The sequence below is a fragment of the Schistocerca americana genome, chromosome 10, assembly GCF_021461395.2.
Source record: "Schistocerca americana isolate TAMUIC-IGC-003095 chromosome 10, iqSchAmer2.1, whole genome shotgun sequence".
NCBI classification, from domain to species: Eukaryota; Metazoa; Arthropoda; class Insecta; order Orthoptera; family Acrididae; genus Schistocerca; species Schistocerca americana.
In genome coordinates, this window is record NC_060128.1 from 63636108 (window position 1) to 63655749 (window position 19642).

Sequence of the window (19642 nt, forward strand, 5' to 3'; positions counted from 1 at the left end):
CGTTCACTTCGGTATCTGTCAAAAACTTCGCTCCACCGTTGTTGATGATCTGGATTGAACAGTACGTTCGCTGAATCAGGAATCCAATAGGGCTGAAGGCAACCTTTTCGTCGAGGAGGGATTCATCTTATTTGATGGAAAAAAAGTTAGTGTGAATTGACACTGAAGATATCGCTAACGTCGATATGCAGCAGGATTTTGGAACATGTATTGTGTTCGAACATTATGAATTACCTCGAAGGTTCAAATGGCTCTGAGCACTGTGGGACTTCACATCTGAGGTCATCAGTCCCCTAGAACTTAGAACTATTTAAACCTAACTAACCTAAGGACATCACACACATCCATTCCCGACGCAGGATTCGAACCTGCGACCGTAGCGTTCGCGCGGATCCAGACTGTAGCGCCTAGAACCGCTCGGTCACCCCGGCCGGCACCCCGAAGGAAACGGTCTATTGACACACAGTCAACATGGGTTTAGAAAACATCGTTCCTGTGAAACACTACTAGCTCTTTAGTCACGTGAAGTGCTGAGTGCTATTGACAAGGGATTTCAGATCGATTCCGTATTCCTGGATTTCCGGAATGCTTTTGACACTGCACCACACATGCGGCTCGTAGTGAAATTGCGTGCTTATGGAATATCGTCTCAGTTATGTGACTGGATTTGCAATTTCCTGTCAGAGGGGTCACAGTTCGTAGTAATGACGGAAAGTCATCGAGTAAAACAGAAGTGATTTCAGGTATTCCCCAAGGTAGTGTTATAGGCCCCTTGCTGTTCCTTATCTATAGAAACGTTTTGGGAGACAATCTGAGCAGCCGTCTTCGGTTGTTTGCAGATGACGCTGTAGTTTATCAACTAATAAAGTCATCAGAAGACTAAAACAAACTGCAAAACAATTTAGAAAAGATATCTGAATGGTGCGAAAAGTGGCAAATAACAAAAAGTGTGAGGTCATCCGCATGAATGCTGATAGGAACTCAAACTTCGGTTACATAATAAATAAGTCTAATCTAAAAGCCGTAAATTCAACTAAATACCTAGGTATTGCAAATACGAAAAAGTTAAATTGGAAGGAACACACAGAAAATGTTGTGGGGAAGGCAAACCAAAGGCTGCGTTTTATTGGCAGGACACTTAGAAAATGTAACAAAGCTACTAAGGAGACTGCCTACACTATGCTTGTTCGTCCTCTTTCAGAATACTGCTGCGCGGTGTGGGATCCTTACCAGATGGGACTGACGGAATAAATCGAAAAAGTTCAAAGGAAAGCTGCACGTTTTGTATTATCGCGAAATATAGGAGAGTGTGTCACAGATATTATGCAGGATTTGGGCTGGAAATCATTAAAAGAAAGGCGTTTTTCGTTGCGACGAAATCTTCTCACGAAATTCCAATCACCAACTTTCTCCTCCGAATGCGAAAATATTTTGTTGAGACCGACCTACATAGGGCGGAACGATCACCACGATAAAATAAGGGCAATCAACGCTCGTACGGAAAGATATAGGTGTTCGTTCTTTCCGCGCGCTATACGAGATTGGAATAATAGACAATTGTGAAGGTGGTTCGATGAACCCTCTGCTGAGCACTTAAATGTGATTTGCAGAGTATCCATGTGCACGTAGATACTACCTGAAGACGAAAAATAAACCGTTTCGGTGTTTTCATAATTTTTTCCGTACTACATGGACTATATAGTCCAACTGAAGCTGAGAATATCAATGAAGTTACAGAAGGTTCGCAAAACATTTACAACGGGTATTTCATTCCTCAACGTAAAGAAACTAAAAAAAGTTGCTACCCATGTTTCGTCCAACAATACCAGTGCAGCTGCAACAGCGAAGCAGAGGAATGTTTTTTCTGACCAACTGTTCACGGTAACAGCTTGACACGTCTGCATAATAGACGCAATTTTGTAGACTGTGTTCGGGTTGACAGCTGATTTACCTTATTTCATGAGCAAGAGAGTTGTGTGAACCTAAACTGAGTAGTGCTACAACACGATTTCGCATATGCGTACACGGTTGCATTCAATGCGCCTAACAATAACCTGGAACTCTTCAGTGGTGACATTTCGTAGGTCTCGTAAAATCCCCCATGCCGAATAATACAGTAGGTTAACTATACTTTGCGGCAGGTAAGCTATAAGTTTCTGGCACTATGATATTTAGAGACTGCACAGAGAGTCGCCACATGCGTATCTGCAGCTATGTAACGCTTCCAATATTTTCGTCTTTTATCAACTGGGCGACACAATAGAAATAGCAAAAGTCTTTCACACTTTTTATTGTATTTAATATACAAAACACTTCCTGAAGGTTCCAGTTGTGCAACACAAGGTATGGAGGAAGACTGTTGCCAAGTGCAGCCGCTCCGTGATGACACAAATGACAGCGTCCGGCTATCGACGGTGACGTATAGTTAATGCAATCCATAATAAAACGGTATTGGACATTTAAAGTATCTAATTCCTCAACACTGTATGGTTTTTGTTTAACTGCGATGGTGGCTTATAGATAGCCTTACTGAATGTGCTATAGTCTTTACATTTCTACAACTATTCCAACAGAGTCGAAGTTGAATGAGTGCATGCTTATGAATTTCTTTGCGATCCAAACACACGCTGCAGAACGTGTAAGTTTTGAAACATCTTTTGTGCAACGGATCCTCCGTGCTCACTGCGAAAATAACCTATAACGTATAAAAACAGGAAGCGCTAAGCTGCAATGCCACCAGTGAGACTAGAACGATGAACACGACCCTTAAATTTTCCCTACACGTTAAGAACTTTTGAGACCTTACTGCACAGCGCTGTTTTTCACTTTCACTTAGATACTTTAAAAATGACAGTAACGTTTAGAGATGCATCTCCGTTCACAGTCGTTACCTTTTTCGCAATAGCTATGCGAGTTTTGTGTTAGAAAATTACAACGCTCGACTTTTTGGAATCGGAAGGGATAGGATCCAAGCACGGTCACGCGGAGAACGGGCGTGCATCTACGAAACACGAGGTTAATGGCGAGTCGAGGAGCAGATCTTGCTGGTTACCTGAGCCAAATCCAGAGCAGGAGCTAAAGTCTTTATCGCAATGGAAATGCTCCCATTTACTGGCTGCAGCAAGAGCAAGAATCCACCTCTGGTTCTTCTCGGTACCAGCCGAATGCGAAGAAAGGAAAACGCTGAGCGTTCAGGCAGTCACAAACAGCGTGACAGTCCCATTCCGCATGGTCGTCCTCGTCGCTGCCGTTTATGCCCTCTTATCCTCATCAGTTGCTTCCAGGAAACAAACCGCAACTGCCACCTTAACAATGAAGTTGTACGAAACAGTTCGCGTTGCTCCGTTTTTCTTTTATCCTTAATTCTCGTTTAACATCTATGTCTAGCTAAGGGATATTTGCCAGCATCAATATCAGATTCTGAAGAAGCTGCCTTTTCCTTGCTCATAACCAAGCGCTTTACTTCTGATGTCCTCCCTCTCGACCTAGGGTTGAACTCATCCGTCGGACACGGAACTAGAAATGCCTTCATTCAGCTGGGGCGTAAGAAGTCTGTTTCTGCGGATCATTACTTTACACTATACTTGAACAAATAGGTCGTACAGGGGAAGCTGCAAACTACTTTCTGCCGATTGCCGTCTTGACAGTTTGGTGCAGGAATCACCCACATGTATTTTATACTACTCTAAATCTTCTGACAGGCGGAAAGCAGTGATACGGAAGTTTAATGTACGCGGCTTACCTAATCGCGGTACTTAGCGTTCATGCAGTGTGTGGACTACGAAACTCTGGCATACTATTTATCACCTTTCTTCCGTCCGCAGTTGGAGCACGTCTACTACTACAGTTTTTAATACGCCGTCAAGCATATAGCAAACAGGTCCGATCAAGTCCATGAGGCCTGTTTCAACTGTAGCTCGTCAGCAGTGTAACAACAGAAAGCGGTTGACCAGTTGTGTGTCATTAAACGAATCCTTCCTACTAAAAGGTGCGGCGTTCTACTGTGGCAGTGGTCCATTGCATACACAATTGTGAGAATAATCAGATCGACAAAAACGGCACCCTTAAAAGCCACAGGCACGGTGCCGCTAGCCAGTGAATGCTGAGGCCGACTAGCCTCGTACAGCATCAAAGTTTGGATACAGCAGCATATAAAACCCTGTTACCAGACACTGGAATGAGTGTTTATTACTTATAGTTTTAGTTCAAACTTCAACTGAAAGTCAATTATTTTTTATGTTCGCCATCATGGTTCTCACGATAGCAGCAGTCGACACTAGCATTAGCACTCACACAGCTCGATAGGATAAGGTACAAAACATATTAGAGCACATCTAACACTATCGAAGAAAAGCTAAGCATTCGAAACGTGTCGTGAGGATTAAGATACGACTGGGAATCCAAAGTATTTTTGTAGTTTTTAACACAGAGTAACGGGACCCCCTTTCAGTCATGACTACGAGAAAATCCAAATAGAAGCGATTCTACGTCTACCATTAGATACATCTACAATATATATACCTCACAGCCAACTGGGCAGTCGCCGCAAATATTAGACTTTCACTACGCTATTCTACTAGCATGTGGAGGATGGGGAAACTAATTGTGCGGCGGCGTACGCACCCTACACTCACTCACGTATTTTGATGATCCCTATGGGGACGGAAGCACAGTCGAGGTAAACAGCGGTTGTTTGATGTTAAACGAGAACACCGTAGTCATTCTCCTAACGACTAGGTATTGGGCTGCGTGAGCGTCTATGTTGACCTTTCATATGGGCTGGTACGACACAGCAGCACTTTAATTTTCGACCAAAGTCTATCGTCATACCTACCTTGTGAGCGGTCCAAACGTCGTAGCAAAGATCTAGAATTGGCCGCTGTAGCGTCTGGAGAGAGATTTCCTTTGCTTACTCGTAGCGCTTTCCCGATACGTTCCCAAATCTTCCGTTTGCGTTCGCCAGTACTGATTTCGTGCGTTCACTCCATTTCATATTTCAACGCTGTGGTTCAATCGCTAGGTGGCCAAGTGCCGGTCTACACATGCTTAGGTTTGGGCCTCAATTCTCTGTCACTTATCGCTTCTTTCACGTCTCGCACTGTCAAATTGCACGTTATACTGTAGATCACCCTACACCTCGGCATTCTAGTGACTTCAAAGGTCGCCAGAAGGGGAGGGTGCGACTGCACAATAACATCGTGCCCAGTAAAACACCGCTGTGACCAGAACAGGATCCGGGGTGAGAGCATCTTACCTCGAGAGCTGTACAGACTCGTGACGATCTCAACAACGCCTAAAATCCTTCGTTGTTTGTTTCCACGCTTACTGGATAAGGATTGCATCTCCCAAATTGTTCGTTCCGGCATATTTTTCTTCGTAACTGCTCTTCACTTTCGTTGAATCCTCCCAACGAATTGCATTCATCGGAATTTTACACTTCCGATTTCACACATTCGTTCCATTTCATATCGCACCACAGTATGCGTACGCTAGTATTAAAACGATGAGAGAGGCCTTGGCTTACCACAAAAATGTGACTGCACTCGAAATCTGATCCTAACAGCTACATCTTTTATTTCGTACGCAGGTTTCTGCATCCGAAGCTGTGAGCCTTCCGCATGTCCTCCCAACCTGCTCAGTGCCCGGCAGCTGCCCTGACGCACGCACTCACTCACACAGCCACACACAGAGCCACGCAGCAGCCGCGCTTGGCGCCGGCCTCACTTGCCATGTACCGGAGGCCTCTTCCGGGAGCTGGCCGCGTGCTGCTTCGGCGCTTCTGGCGGGCCGGCTGGAACGTGCGTGTGCGAGATAGTAGCGGTGGCTGGCTGGCTGGTTCGCTATACAGTTAACAACGGGGCAGGGCGAACACAAACTGGAGGGAGGGCAGACACAACTGAACTGGCGCGCGGACGCGGCAGCCGCCGGTGGCAGGGCGCCCAGGCGGGGACGGCGCGGTGGAGTGGGGCAGCCTGGCGGGGGTGTGGAGGGGGGGCAGGGGGGGGGCGGCAGCCGCGGTATCGACGCCCGGCGCCTCCGGAGCGAGGGGCGAGGGGGCCCGGGGGCGGGGGCGGGGGCGGAACGGGAGCACGTGCGGCACGCCTGCGCCCTCGTGTTTACCTCACCCCGCTGTCCCACTGCTCTCGCCGCCGGCATCGGACCCACACTCCTCTCACTCGTCCTCTACTAACATCGTTTTCTCCCAAACGCGACGTTTCTGTCCCCGATAAGCCAACGTAGTCGCGAACGGGAGTGGTGTTTCCAGCGCGACTGCCGAGTCGAGCGGTTATTTGTACTAGAATTTTAGAAACGTCACTGAACCGACTTACCCGCAAGCTGGACACCACAACGCCACTGTACTCGGATCAGAGCAAAAATGTGACTGACAGCTATTTGTTTGAAGGACAACTACTATAGCAACATCCATCCAGAAAATACGCTAGGAGGTGCCTTATGTTTTGTTCAACTATGCCATATGCACTGATGGCAAAAAAAAAATCGCGACACCGAGAAATAGTTTAACGCATAAACCAAAGATGATATCTATTCAAATTTCGTGCCACTCGCGTAAGAGTGGCCCTAGTTGCGCCACTGTAAGTGTGGTGTCACCGCCAGACAGCACACTTGCTAGGTGGTAGCCTTTAAATCGGCCGCGGTCCGTTAGTATACATCGGACCCGCGTGTCGCCACTATCAGTGATTGCAGACCGAGCGCCGCCACACGGCAGGTCTAGAGACTCCCTAGCACTCGCCCCAGTTGTACAGCCGACTTTGCTAGGGATGGTTGACTGTCTACATACGTTCTCATTTGCAGAGACGACAGTTTAGCATTCCCATCAGCTAAGTCAAGTAACACGGTGTTGGCTCTTCTGCCAACACAACAATAAGGATGCAAATCAGGTTTGCTTGAAATACACGCTGTAACGGTCGTAAGCGTTAGTTGCCTTTCAGATTGGTGAATCGACGTTAGTCAAGAATGGCTTTAACTTGACAAAATGCCATTATCAACACCTCACTGAGTTTGAACGAAGACGTGCTGTAACAAGACAACGAGGAGCTGGATGTTCCTTCTGCGAAACGGCAGGAATGTAGCCACTGTACGTGAATACGGGCAGCGGTGGTCACGAGAATATACTGTCGTGATGTGACAAGGCAGCGGACGCCCACGTGGCGCTACTGGGAGGGAAGAGGAAGAGCACCGTGTTCGGCTTACGGCTCTCGCGCTATTCGGGCTGCAGTTGGCACCACAGTTACACAACGAACTGTTACAAATCGGTCACTTCAAGAACAGTTCAGAACCAGACGCCCTGTGGCGTGCATTCCACCGACCCCAAACCACCGCCATCTGCGACTTCAGTGGTGCCAAGCGAGAGCTCACTGTACGGCAGGGTGTTTTCTGATCAAAGCTTGATCTGCCTCCTCGCCAGTGATGTCCGTGCGTTGCTTGGGAGGAGGCGAGTTGAGGGCTGGTAACCAAAGTATCTGCGTGCTAGACACACCGGACCTACGACTTGGACTACGGTCTGGGGTGCGATTTCGTATGACAGCAGGAGCACTCTCTTGGTTATCCCCTGTGCAACAGGCGTGGAACTCCATCCCACAAATCGACCTCCAGCACCTATACAGGGTGTTACAAAAAGGTACGGTCAAACTTTCAGGAAACATTCCTCACACACAAATAAACAAAAGATGTTATGTGGACATGTGTCCGGAAACGCTTAATTTCCATGTCCGAGCTCATTTTAGTTTCGTCAGTATGTACTGTACTTCCTCGATTCACCGCCAGTTGGCCCAATTGAAGGAAGGTAATCTTGACTTCGGTGCCTGTGTTGACATGCGACTCATTGCTCTACAGTACTAGCATCAAGCACATCAGTACGTAGCATCAACAGGTTACTGTTCATCACTAGCGTGGTTTTGCAGTCAGTGCAATGTTTACAAATGCGGAGTTGCCAGATGCCCATTTGATGTATGGATTAGCACGGGCAATAGCCGTGGCGCGGTACGTTTGTATCGAGACAGATTTCCAGAACGAAGGAGTCCCGACAGGAAGACGTTCGAAGCAATTGATCGGCGTCTTAGGGAGCACGGAACATTCCAGCCTATGACTCGCGACTGGGGAAGACCCAGAACGACGAGGACACCTGCAATGGACGAGGCAATTCTTCGTGCAGTTGACGATAACCCTAATGTCAGCGTCAGAGAAGTTGCTGCTGTACAAGGTAACGTTGACCACGTCACTGTATGGAGAGTGCTACGGGAGAACCAGTTGTTTCCGTACCGTGTACAGCGTGTGCAGGCACTATCAGCAGCTGATTGGCCTCCACAGGTACACTTCTGCCGATGGTTGATCCGACACTGTGTCAATCCTCATTTCAGTGCAAATGTTCTCTTTACGGATGAGGCTTCATTCTGACGTGATCAAATTGTAAATTTTCACAATCAACGTGTGTGGGCTGATGAGAATCCGCACGCAATTGTGCAATCACGTCAACAACACAGATTTTCTGTGAACGTTTGGGCAGGCATTGTTGGTGATGTCTCGATTGGGTCACACGTTCTTCCACCCACGGTCAATGGAGCACGTTATCATGATTTCATACGGGATACTCCACCTGTGCTGCTAGAACATGTGCCTTTACAAGTACGACACAACATGTGGTTCATGCACGATGGAGTTCCTGCACATTTCAGTCAAAGTGTTCGTACGCTTCTCGACAACAGATTTGGTGACCGACGGATTGGTAGAGGCGGACCAATTCCGTGGCCTCCACGCTCTCCTGGCCTCAACCCTCTTTACTTTCATTTATGGGGGCATTTGAAAGCTCTTGTCTACGCAACCCCGGTACCAAATGTAGAGACTCTTCGTGCTCGTATTGTGGACGGCTGTGATACAATACGCCATTCTCCAGGGCTGCATCAACGCATCAGGGATTCCATGCGACGGAGGGTGGATGCACGTATCCTCGCTAACGGAGGACATTTTGAACATTTCCTGCAACAAAGCGTTTGAAGTCACGCTGGTACGTTCTGTTGCTGTGTGTTTCCATTCCATGATTAATGTGATTTGAAGAGAAGTAATAAAATGAGCTCTAACATGGAAATTAAGCGTTTCCGGACACATGTCCACACAACATATTTTCTTTCGTTGTGTGTGAGGAATGTTTCCTGAAAGTTTGGCCGTACCATATTGTAACACCCTGTACAATACAATGCATGAATGTTTGCATTTAACAATGTGCCGGTTACGTATGCTATTAATGTGCCAGCATATCACATTTTGAATGGCTCATCTCGCGCTGTAATTTTGGAGTGTGACTTAAATATGTTACCTTGACAAAGGTATTGCCGAAATTTCATTACCTACATTAATTATTGTTTGTTGCTGCGATTTTTTTTCCGTGAGAGTAGCTCTGCCAATGACGTGCTAGTTACGTAAAAATATGAATGCTTTTCATTGCTTGTACCTTTTCTCTATCAGGTGTGTTTCTTTTCCACGGCAGAATGTCAGACTAGTTCCAAAAGTGCGCAGGAAATCGATAAGGCAATTACCACCTTACGAAGCAAACCAAATAGGGCTCGGCGAGGAGCGCGTTGATGCACGCAGAACTGGAGTGCACAAGCGTTGCTGCGACAGCCATTTGCGTGTGCTGGCAATACTGTCCCCTTCCCACATCGACCGTCTGTCATTCTGCTGTTTTCATCGAGGTACACCTGATGGCAGACTAATACTGACGCAATGTTTTTCACATGTTTCAGATCGACGCCCGACAAAATCGTCAGACGAATAACATACTTAAAGTGTTGACGACAGGAAGTCTACGAGCTGTCAATGGATGGCTCCTCACCGCCTTTTCCGAAGTAGTAAGCCATCGATATAAACAGGGAAAGTATCATTAAGACGTTCTTCCATATGACTGGACGAAGCGAACCACATTTGTGTCTACGTAGTCAGACATTCTGAAGGAATATCGAAATGTGTCTTCTTAACAAATCAGCACAGAAATTTCTCTTTCAAGGACAGTCACGTTTAATTCACGACACGTTTATGATGATATCTAGTAATGCCCCTGATGACCATGCTACTGAGCGCCCTAAATTCTTCACCACCACCACGCAGCTGTCTGTTACTGGTGCCAGAGATCGATCGCGTGTCGAATGCTGTCAACGAACCGCCTGCATGTGGCAGTATTGCTGGCTGGCTGGCTGCAACCCGCTTACGTAGCTATGAAGCGTCTGTGTGACCCTACAGGTGAAGCTCCCAATGAGTTTCCGTGAGGAGCGATGGCGACTGAACGCGGGTGTTGAGCGACGGAGCAGTGCGACGCGGTAAACCTCACAATGGAACCACCTCCAGATGGACAGGTCCCCGAAACGGATGGAATTCTAAGAAATGTTCGCGCCACTGTTCTCAATACTGCGCTCGTCTGGTGCGCTAATGTATATTTCACTTCCTCGTCGAAAACACCTCCATCGTCATTATGTTAGAAAGCGGTCTGACGCTGAGAGAGTACAATAGGCGTATCTGTTGCGCTATCACGGCTGCGTCTCACCGATTCGAACAAATCTTTCGACCTCATCCTCCTTCCGGTAGATTGCACGTCCATCTCGTAGGTTTACCTGTTCACGCAGCTTCTGCGCCATTCGCTTCCACTATAACCACCTATTTCGCATAGCGTCGAAACTATCCGCACGAGAGAAATGAATGTTGCCGATTCTGAATCGAGTTCTTATGATAGGCGCAATTGTCAACCTACGTACACGGATGAGAACACAATTTTTTTGTCATCGCTCCGTCCCAGATTTGAATCACATTTTCTTGCTTTAACTAAAATCGTGATGCGTACTACTTCCGCTGGTAATTCTGTTCGGCCTACAGAAAGCTGCTATTGTTGTGCGTACTCATCAGTTAATATAAGCAGTATAAGGAACACAGGGTCTTGTTCATCTGGGAAGAATGCTGAAAAACACTCTAGCGATGTTTGTGTAGGAAGTACTGAGCTACGCTTTTCCATCGCTGTCACATCTGACCGGTATTCTGATTACTTTTATTTCCTTCCTGCGCCAGCGCTCACTGATTAACAATGCCGTGCGGTTCTAGGCGCTACAGTCTGGAACCGAGTGACCGCTACGGTCACAGGTTCGAATCCTGCCTCGGGCATGGATGTGTGTGATGTCCTTAGGTTAGTTAGGTTTAAGTAGTTCTAAGTTCTAGGCGACTGATGACCTCAGAAGTAAAGCCGCATAGTGCTCAGAGCCATTTGAACCATTTGATTAACAATGGGCTCTCTCTCTCTCTCTCTCTCTCTCTCTCTCTCTCTCTCTCTCTTTAAAGCCGGCTAACAACATACATATTTTCTCTGTAATGGATGATGCTCAATTGCCTACTTTTTTTTCCTACCTGTAGTACTGGACAGAGGATAGTTTGAATGGATATTCCGATAAATACAAGGTATAGCCAAATGCGCAATGCTAAATCCTCGTTTGACACTATCGTTTTTTCTGTCTGTGTTTGTTGTGCCGTTCAGTTCTGGTAATGCTCTCTTTTCAGATTTCACGCCCTTCTGTAGCTGTGCGGCTGATCCGAAGGAAAGCCATGTCTCGGAAAGAGCTGTGACGTTCCAACCAATCGCGGACCGCCTTACTGGAATGGACGTTGTCCGGTTGTTCTTGCGAGCATATGTGTTAGGCGAACGCTTCCTGCTTTCTCAGTCTTCCGAAAATAGCGCCACGTTCGGGTCCAGATAACAACAAACAGAAGAGCTGTGACTGTCGCATTCGGTAACTATATTGTGTACCGGGAAGACGAAGCAGACAGGCGTAGCAAAACTCTGCTCTCTTAATGTATGCCTCCAGGTCCACCGTCACGCCTCGCATACGCTCGCAACTGGACACCCACGTTAGCCGCAGGACAGCTTCTCTGAGAGGCAGACGTGAAGAGGGAGGGAGGGAGGGAGGGAGGGAGGGGAGACGGAGAGAGAGAGAGAGAGAGAGAGAGAGAGAGAGAGAGACGCTGGGCTGCTGGGCGGCTGGTGGCGCCTCGCCTCGCCCACAACACGTGGTCCCCGGCGGGCCCGCGGCACCTCCGGTCTGCGACGTGTGTCGGAGCGAGCGACGCCCAAGATCATGCGCGCCGCTTCAGTCGCGCGCTACACGGCCCGCAGTCGCCCAGACTGCAGACGGGCGTATTACTGGCCAGCTCACCCAGCAGGTACAAAAACCCTGCCACGAACCAGACGACTCTTTCCGTGTTCGTGCATCGGGTAATATCAGGGTGGCGACCGTTTACCCAACTCAATTATTTTTGTACGTACGAGCAAGTTTTACTTTAAGCTGCAACGTTACTTTTTACTTATTACCACTACACTCCGATTCTTTAAACAATAGAACACCTGTCTATGAAACAGCTTCAAAGGCTTGATTACTTCACAAATGAGTTACTGTGCTACATGTGGTGTCACCGCCAGACACCATACTTGCTAGGTGGTAGCCTTTAAATCGGCCGCGGTCCGTTAGTATACGTCGGACCCGCGTGTCGCCACTATCAGTGATTGCAGGCCGAGCGCCGCCACACGGCCGGTCTAGTCTAGAGAGACTCCCTAGCACTCGCCCCAGTTGTACAGCCGACTTTGCTAGCGATGGTTCACTGTCTACATACGTTCTCATTTGCAGAGACGACAGTTTAGCATAGCCTTCAGCTACGTCATTTGCTAGGACCTAGCAAGGCGCCATATTCAGTTACTCATGTACCGTCAAGAGCGACGTTCATCATTAATGGATTAAAGTTAAGTATCAAACTAATTACGTCCGCTTTCTGAATTCTAATTCCTTGTCATGTTCCAGACCTCACGTCAGTATAGTTCTTCCCTCCTCACGCCAGCCTGCAAGAGGTAAAACGCGTGCATTTCGGCCTCCACTAGTAACACGGTGTTGGCTCTTCTGTCAACACAAAACTACGTATCTGACTTAAAGGGGGAACGTGTATGAAATTTAACAGGGTACATGAACAGCGAAAATTTAATAAGCGATTAACTGTTTCCCTTGTAACAGTAGGCTCTGAGCACTATGGGACTCAACTGCTGTGGTCATAAGTCCCCTAGAACTTAGAACTACTTAAACCTAACTAACCTAACGACATCACAAACATCCATGCCCGAGGCAGGATTCGAACCTGCGACCGTAGCGGTCACGCGGTTCCAGACTGAAGCGCCTAGAACCGCACGGCCACACCGGCCGGCCCCTTGTAACATTCTGTGCCGGATGTCAGGAGAAATATTTTCATAGAGGTGTATTGCTTGTTGCAGGTCTCAGTCTGAAACTCTGGCTGAACACAATCCGGGGAATGGGACTCGTAAAGTTACGCTATCTCAAGACATTTGCACTGTCTTTACCTGTAATACTAGTCTTACTGCGTAGTGTAAGAAAGATCTCAATTTCTTTAATTCGGCCAAAAATTATACGCAACACTAGCTATTTCCTATTGTTCCACTCGCACATCAGCAGTTTTTGCTGTGACAAATGATGCTGAGTAAGTGAACAAGTAATTTTAAAATGTCTCGGTGTACAGCTCAGATGGCTCTATTGCACTATGGGGCTTAACATCTGAGGTCATCAGTCCCCTAGAACTCAGAACTACTTAAACCCGACTAACCTAAGGACATCACACACATCCATGCCCGAGGCAGGATTCGAACCTGCGACCGTAGCAGTCACGCGGTTCCGGACTGTAGCGCCTAGAACCGCTCGGCCACTCCCGCCGGCACGGTGTACAGCCATGTACGAGGGCAGTTCAATAAGTAATGCAACACTTTTTTTTCTGAAACAGGGGTTGTTTTATTCAGCATTGAAATACACCAGGTTATTCCCCAATCTTTTAGCTACACAACACTATTTTTCAACGTAATCTCCATTCAATGCTACGGCCTTACGCCACCTTGAAATGAGGGCCTGTATGCCTGCACGGTACCATTCCACTGGTCGATGTCGGAGCCAACGTCGTACTGCATCAATAACTTCTTCATCATCCGCGAAGTGCCTCCCACGGATTGCGTCCTTCATTGAACCAAACATATGGAAATCCGACGGTGCGAGATCGGGGCTGTAGGGTGCATGAGGAAGAACAGTCCACTGAAGTTTTGTGAGCTCCTCTCGGGTGCGAAGACTTGTGTGAGGTCTTGCGTTGTCATGAAGAAGGAGAAGTTCGTTCAGATTTTTGTGCCTACGAACACGCTGAAGTCGTTTCTTCAATTTCTGAAGAGTAGCACAATACACTTCAGAGTTGATCGTTTGACCATGGGGAAGGACATCGAACAGAATAACCCCTTCAGCGTCCCAGAAGACTGTAACCATGACTTTACCGGCTGAGGGTATGGCTTTAAACTTTTTCTTGGTAGGGGAGTGGGTGTGGCGCCACTCCATTGATTGCCGTTTTGTTTCAGGTTGGAAGTGATGAACCCATGTTTCATCGCCTGTAACAATCTTTGACAAGAAATTGTCACCCTCAGCCACATGACGAGCAAGCAATTCCGCACAGATGGTTCTCCTTTGCTCTTTATGGTGTTCGGTTAGACGACGAGGGACCCAGCGGGAACAAACCTTTGAATATCCCAACTGGTGAACAATTGTGACAGCACTACCAACAGAGATGTCAAGTTGAGCACTGAGTTGCTTGATGGTGATCCGTCGATCATCTCGAACGAGTGTATTCGCACGCTCCGCCATTGCAGGAGTCACAGCTGTGCACGGCCGGCCTGCACGTGGGAGATCAGACAGTCTTGCTTGACCTTGCGGCGATGACGACACACGCTTTGCCCAACGACTCACCGTGCTTTTGTCCACTGCCAGATCACCGTAGACATTCTGCAAGCGCCTATGAATATCTGAGATGCCCTGGTTTTCGGCCAAAAGAAACACTATCACTGCCCGTTGTTTGCAACGCACATCCGTTACAGACGCCATTTTAACAGCTCCGTACAGCGCTGCCACCTGTCGGAAGTCAATGAAACTATACGAGACGAAGCGGGAATGTTTGAAAATATTCCACAAGAAATTTCCGGTTGTTTCAACCAAAATTGACCGAGAAAAAAAATGTGTTGCATTACTTATTGAACTGCCCTCGTACTTAGGTGTGTGTGTATATACGTATTCAGTGCCACTATACAGAGAGAGAGAGAGAGAGAGAGAGAGAGAGAGAGAGAGAGAGAGAGAGACACGATGATGATTGGCTTGTGGGACGCTCAGCTGCGCGGTCATCAGCCCCGTACGAAGCCCCAATCTTTATACAGCGCAATTTTTACACAGTCCAATCTAGCCACTGTCACGAATGATGATGAAATGATGAGGACACACAAACACCCAACCCTGGGCAGAGAAATTCCCCAACCCGGCAGGGAATCGAACCCGGGACCCCGTTATCCAGAGGAAGCAACGTTAGTCATTAGATCACGAGCTGCGGACACAAGAGGCATATTGAATGTGAAGCTATTATTTTGCCGTATGTCGAATCTTAGTTTAAAATATTAGAAACTACAAAAATTTGTACATGCATTAACGCCAGCTGCACTTAAGTGTTTGCCTCTTTAGGTAAGCATAGCTCGTGATGTGTCTTCCATGCTGGTCATGCCTCGGTGGAAGAACCCGACGAAGTGTTTCCCAAAAAGTCTACTCTCTTTCCATGCCCTTTCCAACTTTCCAAAACACCCCAGTACGCAACGGCGAAGCGGACGGAACAAGAACACTTCACACCCGAGATACCCCACGATCACATAGGTGGAAGATATCCCAGACGATTTGACTGTAATGGCGTTGCTCTACTTTCCCCGAGATCGCGGCAGTTTGTTGCAGTTCTGGTGTCTGAAATAACGTCTCTCACATTCATATAGCATAATGAATGGTTCCAGAATAATAGTGCCCGAGTTACTTTCTCACAAGCTGAGATCCATCATAACAAATTCTTGAGATTGTAAATTCTCCTGCAATTTTCCTTCTAGTCCGCTGGCGGCAGAACCTGGAAAGTGCTAGTCTGGACCTGAGCACTAACGGCGGGTGTGCAACGGTCGCTTTGCTGAGAACATCTGTGGCTACTCATAGCTCTGGTCCTGCATCTGCGACTGCGACTGGGCACGTCTATTTAGGATAACCGCTACCACCCTCAATGCGAAAGCAGCTACAAAACGTGGGTATAACAGCATCGGTAGTCAGACTTACACCAGACTGGGAATACGCAACCACAAGGTCCTGCTTTATCTGCGAACGAAAACCAAGAGGGAGCAATATACTGATTATTGGAACATGGAATGTAGAGACTCTTCCGTACATACTTGGCAACAGACCTGAAACGAAAACACCTTTCATCACCCACGTCCTTCCTAGATTAGATATGGACCTTGCTCCTTAAATGAAACCAAATTATCAAGTAAAGGACACAGCAGTGAGATTAGCTCAGAATAAGCAATGTAGAAGAAATTGCATCCGTCCTGTGGGATTTACATTAAAAACAAAAACAGTTCAAGAACATCGATTAATCAGTATTGTTGTCAACGAAAGAATTCTAGCTTTTACAATTCCTGTTGCTGGAGAAAGTTTTTGTCACTCTCGTCGACGGCTATGCTCCCCCCTTCATACAGCGATAAAGATACAGAACGATGTCCTCGTCAAGATACCCACAGAAGACAAACTTTAAGCAACTTCAATGGTGGAATGAGAAGAAAAGATCGCTTTTGGAGAAGTGTCATGGGTAATTAAAGTGTTAGGAACAGCATGCAAATGGGCTGTTACTTCTTGGTTTGTGCGCTGGGTACACGCATTTTATCACCAATACACAATCTCATTTGCATTATCGTTTTAAAACTACATGGACGCACCCACGTTCTAAACACTGGCTTATCACTGACAGTCTTCATTCGGTAGCGTGACGAGAAAGACGTCCTCATCACAAAAATAACTCGGAACGTCAATGATTGGCGGATTGATCACAAACAGTTAGGTATCCATGTGAGGAAGTTCGTATATCGTAAACCACGACCCAATGTTTCAAATCCTTCCAGGAGAAAACTCAAAATAAACAGCCTGCAGGTTAAAACTGTTTGTTATCTCTTGCAACACACACTTAGTTCCACTTAGGAAAACGTCAGCTAGCATAACAGATGTTGAAAAGGAACGGACCGCTTATTAAAAAAACACGTTAAAATTACTGCAATGAACGTCATTGCTTCCATGCAAAGAAAAGAAATGAATGGTTTTATGAAAACAATCACTCCATTAAACATGTCAAACTGGATGTTAGCCTATCTATTACTCAAGATCGTTCCTCCACAGGAAAAACATTGTCAAGAGCTCAAGCAGAAATTTCCGACTGAAATGAGGATAATCACTAACATCTGGTGGCAACTAAAAGACAAGGAAAAACGAAGACTTTTCAAATGCCAGAGATTCGCGGAGGTTTCAAGCTGAAGTAAAAGATACGACCTGTTTGTTCCTCATCAGAAACCCTGAAATCCATCGGCAGTAGTACCATCCTCGCTGACAGTCAACATACCTCCAGGCGCTGGAAAAAGCACCTCAGTTCACTATTGATCCGTAGTTCTACAGCTAATGACGACTTGCTCAAACACGTCCCACAACATCCACCACAACCTACAAGAGTATCCCACCGACATTTCATTTCATTAATTTTTAGCAAGGTTCTTGACAGTATGAATCATCCCTCCGAAGATTATTCAAAGAGGTGACTTGTTTCTAAAAAAAAAAAAAAAAAAAAAAAACACCAACTTGCCGTTGTTTCTCCTAACATGAGAAACCCGTAAGGTTCCAGCTGACATGAAAAGCCCCATATTGTCAGATTCTTTAAAAAAGGCAACCGAAACATTTGTGGTAATACACGGTCACATCCATCCAGAATCTTAGCGCGGATTTCTCCCCTTCACAGGCACTGCTGATAGGATCTTTCGTGCACGACAACGCTAGGGAAAGTGTAGGGAACAACGACGTAAGCCTTTACCTTTAGTGTTCTATAACTCGGAAAAAGCATTTGATATGGTGCGCAGAGAAGGTATGTGGAAGCCCTGAACTATTCCGGCTGATTCATGTTCTGCATGATAACATGTCCGGGCAAGTGCTATAGTGGAATGTAGTATTTAATAAATTCCCTATTACTAACGGGGCAAACATCACTTGCCAGTACCTCACAGCCATGTTTGTGAAATAACATTTGTGAACAATGCAATTGTAGAATTTAGATTAGATTTGACGAAGGCTATTTAATCAGCCCAGACTGCAATCTAAAAGGTTCACAAGTCTCACCCACGTAACAGAAGTGCAATGTGCAGACAACACTGCTTCTTCAGCCCATACACACGCAGAGCTGCACCTATCGGTAAACTGTTTATTAGCGCATGTGAAAAGTTTGGCCTGGCCACTCAGCCGAAAAACAAAACGTATCTGCACAAGCAGCTCCTGTAATTGCCTTGTCGGATTTCAGTATCACACCTTTGGAGCCTTGAACAGTTCCTAAATAGAGAATGTATATTATCAACTAATTACTCATCGGAAAATTACGTGGATAACAACAGATACGTGCTGCCCATGTCACTTTTTGACGTCTCGGGTCTTTCTGAATAAAAGTCTGACAATATGCACCGAACAGATGGTATGTCGAACAGCTGTTTCCACCCTGCTGTAAGGTTGCGTAAGCTGGAGCGCTGTGATTGTAACAAACGAGAAAGCTTCAACCAATGAGAAGCTTAATACATTATGAACATCACATGGGATGGCTCTACATCAAACGTAACAGTTCTTGATAAGGCGACGATGAACGACCGTCGTTGGTCACCGACTCTGATGACTTTAACATCTGCAGCAGATGAGAAACACTGAAATTTTGTACGCTGAAGGTAGCACAGCTAGCAGGAAGGCTGTATGGTTCTCCGCTGAAGCGCTGCTAGCATCAATTCGAGGACAACCTAAGAGCCAAAACGTTAACCCGAGTGATCGGCGTGCCGTAGCAGTCGGTCGTAATCGCTGGCGCACAACTGCTTCAGCTGGTGTTTTGCATTTTGAGTAGGAATGGTGAAAACTGGAGAACGAGAAACATCAGCGATGCAAAGTCCACAGGGCCCAGCCACGCTCTCTATCCTGTATTACGAATAATTGAACTGGCCGCACGTTTCATTCCAGGATTGGTCCGCTAATCTCTCTAAAGTCTCCACATCTGAAATGTGATGCATTCGAGAAAAACCAGGACAAAAATTAAATTAGAATAGGGCTGTCAGCCGACTATGACAACCCATGTGAAAGAACTTATGGAATGTAGTCGAATTAAATTACGCGATGCTGAAGAAATCAATTATGAAGTGTGACAAAATAGTTTACGAGTTTTTACTTGTTGGGCAGCAAAATAATCTACGACCTGTGAGTTAAGAGGATATAAAATGTAGACTCGCAATAACAAGAAAATAATTTCTGAAAACAAAAGAAAAATATTTTAGAATCGAATATAAATTTAAATGTCAAAGTATTTTCTGAAATATTTTGTTACGTTTGCGCCTTATATGGATCTGAAATGTGAATGTAAAATGTCTTCTTTAAAATACTAAACAGCGTAAGTTCTTTATAGATGACCACATGCTCTAAATGGATCTAAGTTT

At 46.4% G+C, this 19642-nt stretch overlaps 2 protein-coding genes across 11 annotated transcripts in view; both read right to left on the bottom strand.

Annotated features, from left to right (window-relative positions):
* Positions 1-19642, bottom strand: part of LOC124552687 (poly(rC)-binding protein 3) — a 504870-nt gene that overhangs the window by 198854 nt on the left and 286374 nt on the right. Inside the window, exon 1 of one of the 10 annotated variants that reach the window (XM_047127013.1) lies at positions 5736-5887. The exons of 8 other annotated variants lie outside the window; for them this stretch is intronic. The gene's annotated coding sequence lies outside the window, so the exon portion shown is untranslated. Of the gene's footprint in view, positions 1-5724; positions 5888-19642 lie in introns of those variants that run through there. One more of the 10 variants, XM_047127016.1, reaches the window with a different exon arrangement.
* On the bottom strand, positions 5668-6156 carry LOC124552677 (sulfated surface glycoprotein 185-like). The gene has a single exon (XM_047126999.1). The coding sequence runs from the start codon at positions 6154-6156 to the stop codon at positions 5668-5670; it is 489 nt and encodes a 162-aa protein (XP_046982955.1).

What these genes read in the sequence shown, in the direction of transcription:
- LOC124552677 (XM_047126999.1), bottom strand. Translation starts at nt 6,156, where the DNA reads ATGCCGGCGGCGAGAGCAGTGGGACAGCGGGGTGAGGTAAACACGAGG.